This window comes from Manacus vitellinus, unplaced genomic scaffold, assembly GCF_001715985.3.
Source record: "Manacus vitellinus isolate BGI_N305 unplaced genomic scaffold, ASM171598v3 scaffold_41_pilon, whole genome shotgun sequence".
Taxonomy (NCBI): domain Eukaryota; kingdom Metazoa; phylum Chordata; class Aves; order Passeriformes; family Pipridae; genus Manacus; species Manacus vitellinus.
Window position 1 is genome coordinate 1,720,043 of NW_021940545.1, and position 1,048 is coordinate 1,721,090.

General features: G+C 56.1%; 1 protein-coding gene across 1 annotated transcript in view; it reads left to right on the forward strand.

Annotated features, from left to right (window-relative positions):
• Window positions 1-1,048, forward strand: part of KIRREL3 (kirre like nephrin family adhesion molecule 3) — a 359,934-nt gene that overhangs the window by 262,762 nt on the left and 96,124 nt on the right. The window contains exon 3 of the mRNA XM_029962045.1: window positions 767-916. Coding sequence (XP_029817905.1) covers window positions 767-916 — 150 coding nt within the window. The remainder of the gene's footprint in view (window positions 1-766; window positions 917-1,048) is intronic.

Below are 1,048 nucleotides of genomic sequence, written 5' to 3' on the forward strand. Positions count from 1 at the left end.
AATTTGGGATGAAGTACCTGGAGGAAATACCTGGTGCCCCTTTGCTGTGATATTTGTTTTTTTACAAAGGGAGGGAGAACATTGCAAATGGTTGTCTGAGTGTGTGACAGGGGAAATAAATGCTGTGTCCAGCACTGGGAACATAAAAAGGATGTGGACCTGTCGGAGCAAGTCCAGAGGAGGCCACAGAGATGCTCCAAAGGCTGGAGCCCCTCTGCTCTGGAGCCAGGCTGGGAGAGCTGGGAGGGTTCACCTGGAGAGGAAAAGGCTCTGAGGAGACCTTAGAGCTCCTTCCAGTGCCTAAAGGGGCTCCAGGAGAGCTGGAGAGGGACTTGGGACAAGGGATGGAGGGACAGGACAAGGGGGAATGGCTTCCCACTGCCAGGGGGCAGTGTTAGATGGGATATTGGGAAGGAATTGTTCCCTGTGAGGGTGGGGAGGCCCTGGCACAGGTTGCCCAGAGAAGCTGTGGCTGCCCCATCCCTGGAAATGTCCAAGGCCAGGTTGGAGCAACCTGGGCTGGTGAGAGGTGTCCCTGCCCATGGCAGGAGAGGGTGGGATAAGACAAGCTTTGAGGTCCCTTCCCACACAAACCATTCTCTGGAACAATCCCACAACTAATCAATCCCATAATTAAGAGCCGCAGAGCTCCGGTTTGTGCTGTGCCAGGAGCATCTTTGGCCGTGGCATCCAAGGAACTGCTGCCCTGTGTTGCAAACCCCTGGAGCACTGACAGCTCCTCTCCCTCTCTCCTTGCCCTCCCCAGGCCAAGCGTCGTCGTTCACGCAGCAGCCCCAGGACCAGGTGGTGGTCGCTGGGCAGCCCGTGACCCTGCTCTGTGCCATCCCCGAGTACAATGGCATCGTGCTCTGGATCAAGGACGGGCTGGCCCTCGGAGTCGGACGGGACCTCTCAAGTAAGTCGGGACACTGAATTCAAACAATCGGCCCGAGAAACTGCTCAGAGACCTTTTTTTTGTCTTTAAGCAGCAAGGTGTTTGTTTATTCAACGCTGGGAGCGAGGCCAGCTCGCGCTGGACAAACTTGCT